Below are 2,500 nucleotides of genomic sequence, written 5' to 3' on the forward strand. Positions count from 1 at the left end.
AGAGAGAGAGAGAGAGAGAGAGAGAGAGAGAGAGAGAGAGAGAGAGAGAGAGAGAGAGAGAGAGAGAGAGAGGTTTGTTTATCTAATGTAATGTTATTTTTGTTATTTTTGTGTTTTTTTTTATTTACTACTACTACTACTACTACTACTACTACTACTACTACTACCAACACTAATACTACCACCACCATTACCCCCATCCTCCCAAACAATTCCTAACCTAACCTAACCTAACCAAAATCACTCCTAACCAAATTCTCCATCCCAAAATTCACCATTCCTAACTCAACCACGCCCCTAACTGACACCCACGTTCCTAACTTAACCTAACCAGACCAAAAAAACACACTCCCAAGCAAAATTTCTACTCAAAAACACCATTCCTAACTCAACCACGTTCCTAACTGACACCCACGTTCCTAACTTAACCTAACCAGACCAAAAAACACACTCCCAAGCAAAATTTCTACTCAAAAACACCATTCCTAACTTAACCACGCCCCTAACTGACACCCACGTTCCTAACTTAACCTAACCAGACCAAAAAAAACACTCCCAAGCAAAATTTCTACTCAAAAACACCATTCCTAACTTAACCACGCCCCTAACTGACACCCACGTTCCTAACTTAACCTAACCAGACCAAAAAAAAAACACTTCCAAGCAAAATTTCTACTCAAAAACACCATTCCTAACTTAACCACGTTCCTAACTGACACCCACGTTCCTAACTTAACCACGTTCCTAACTTCTCCCCACAGGTTAGCATATTCAAGGAGTGCCAACCGGAATTTCTTCACGATTTGGTGCTGAAAATGAAAGCTTACATTTTCACACCTGGGGATCTGATCTGCAGGAAGGGAGAGGGTAGCAAGGGAGATGTTTATCATAGCTGACGGAATCCTGGAGGTCATCAGGTGAGAGAGAGAGAGAAGAGAGAGAGAGAGAGGAGAGAGAGAGAGAGAGAGAGAGAGAGATAAATATGAATTGCTTTTATTGAGTTTGAAAGAAAAATGGGTCTAAATTTGAAGGTTTTTTGAATGGGGTAGAAGAGAACTTGGTGTGGGGAGTGTGAGAGAGAGAGAGGGGGAGATGAAGAAGCAGGTGAACTAGTGGGGGGAGAGTGTGGGAGGGTACTTATTCAGAAATTATTTGCGTCTGATTTTCACTGTTTTCAAGGCCACAGAGATGACTGGCAGGGTTCTCAAGGGTGGTTTCTCCTGTTAGTAATGTAGAAATGTTGTTAATCTGTCACTGGAACCTTAAAAACACCTTTGAAAAACCCTTACAACTTCAACTACAGCCTTTAAAATGTGAAAATATTGTTAATCTGTCACTGGAACCTTAAAAACACCTTTAAAAACCCTTACTAACTTCAACTAGAGCCTTTTAAATGTGAAAATATTGTTAATCTGCCACTAGAACCTTAAAAACACCCTTGAAAACCCTTACAACTTCAACTAGAGCCTTTAGAAAGTGGAAATGTTGTTAATCTGCCACTAGAACCTTAAAAAACACCTTTGAAAACCCTTACAACTTCAACTACAGCCTTTGAAATGTGAAAATCTTGTTAATCTGCCAGTAGAACCTTAAAAACACCCTTGAAAACCCTTACAACTTCAACTAGAGCCTTTTGAAATGTGGAAATGTTGGTTAATCTGCCACTAGAACCTTAAAAACACCTTTAAAAAACCCTTACAACTTCAACTAGAGCCTTTAAAATGTGAAAATATTGTTAATCTGCCACTGGAACCTTAAAAACACCCTTGAAAACCCTTACAAACTTCAACTACAGCCTTTGAAATGTGAAAATCTTGTTAATCTGCCACTAGAACCTTAAAAACACCCTTAAAAACCCTTACAACTTCAACTACAGCCTTTAGAAATGTGGAAATGTTGTTAATCTGTCACTAGAACCTTAAAAACACCCTTGAAAACCCTTACAACTTGAACTAGAGCCTTTAAAATGTGAAAATATTGTTAATCTGCCACTAGAACCTTAAAAACACCCTTGAAAACCCTTACAACTTCAACTAGAGCCTTTGAAATGTGAAAATATTGTTAATCTGCCACTAGAACCTTAAAAACACCCTTGAAAACCCTTACAACTTCAACTAGAGCCTTTGGAATGTGTTAGAGATGAGGTGTAGCGATTCAGAGAGAGAGAGGAGAGAGAGAGAGAGAGAGAGAGAGAGAGAGAGAGAGAGAGAGACACCACAAAATGATCTCTTTTCTCCCTTCTAACAGCGAGACAGGCAAGGTTCTAACAACAATGAAAGCAGGAGACTTCTTTGGAGAAATTGGTATTCTTAACCTGGACGGCCTCAACAAGTAAGTGAGAGAGAGAGAGAGAGAGAGAGAGAGAGAGAGAGAGAGAGAGAGAGAGAGAGAGAGAGAGAGATTATATTGAAAAGATTGGTATTGTTGTTGTTATTATTATTGTTTTTGTTAGAGAGAGAGAGAGAGAGACAGAGAGAGAGAGAGAGAGAGAGAGAGACAG

General features: G+C 39.3%; 1 protein-coding gene across 1 annotated transcript in view; it reads left to right on the plus strand.

Moving 5' to 3' along the window:
- The window catches only part of LOC135096360 (cGMP-gated cation channel alpha-1-like), a 137,705-nt gene that overhangs the window by 108,161 nt on the left and 27,044 nt on the right, over nucleotides 1-2,500 (plus strand). Inside the window, 3 exon segments of the mRNA XM_063997822.1 lie at nucleotides 762-866; nucleotides 868-917; nucleotides 2,248-2,331. Of these exon segments, the coding sequence (XP_063853892.1) occupies nucleotides 762-866; nucleotides 868-917; nucleotides 2,248-2,331 (239 nt within the window).

The sequence above is a fragment of the Scylla paramamosain genome, unplaced genomic scaffold (genome assembly GCF_035594125.1).
Source record: "Scylla paramamosain isolate STU-SP2022 unplaced genomic scaffold, ASM3559412v1 Contig3, whole genome shotgun sequence".
Lineage (NCBI taxonomy): Eukaryota > Metazoa > Arthropoda > Malacostraca > Decapoda > Portunidae > Scylla > Scylla paramamosain.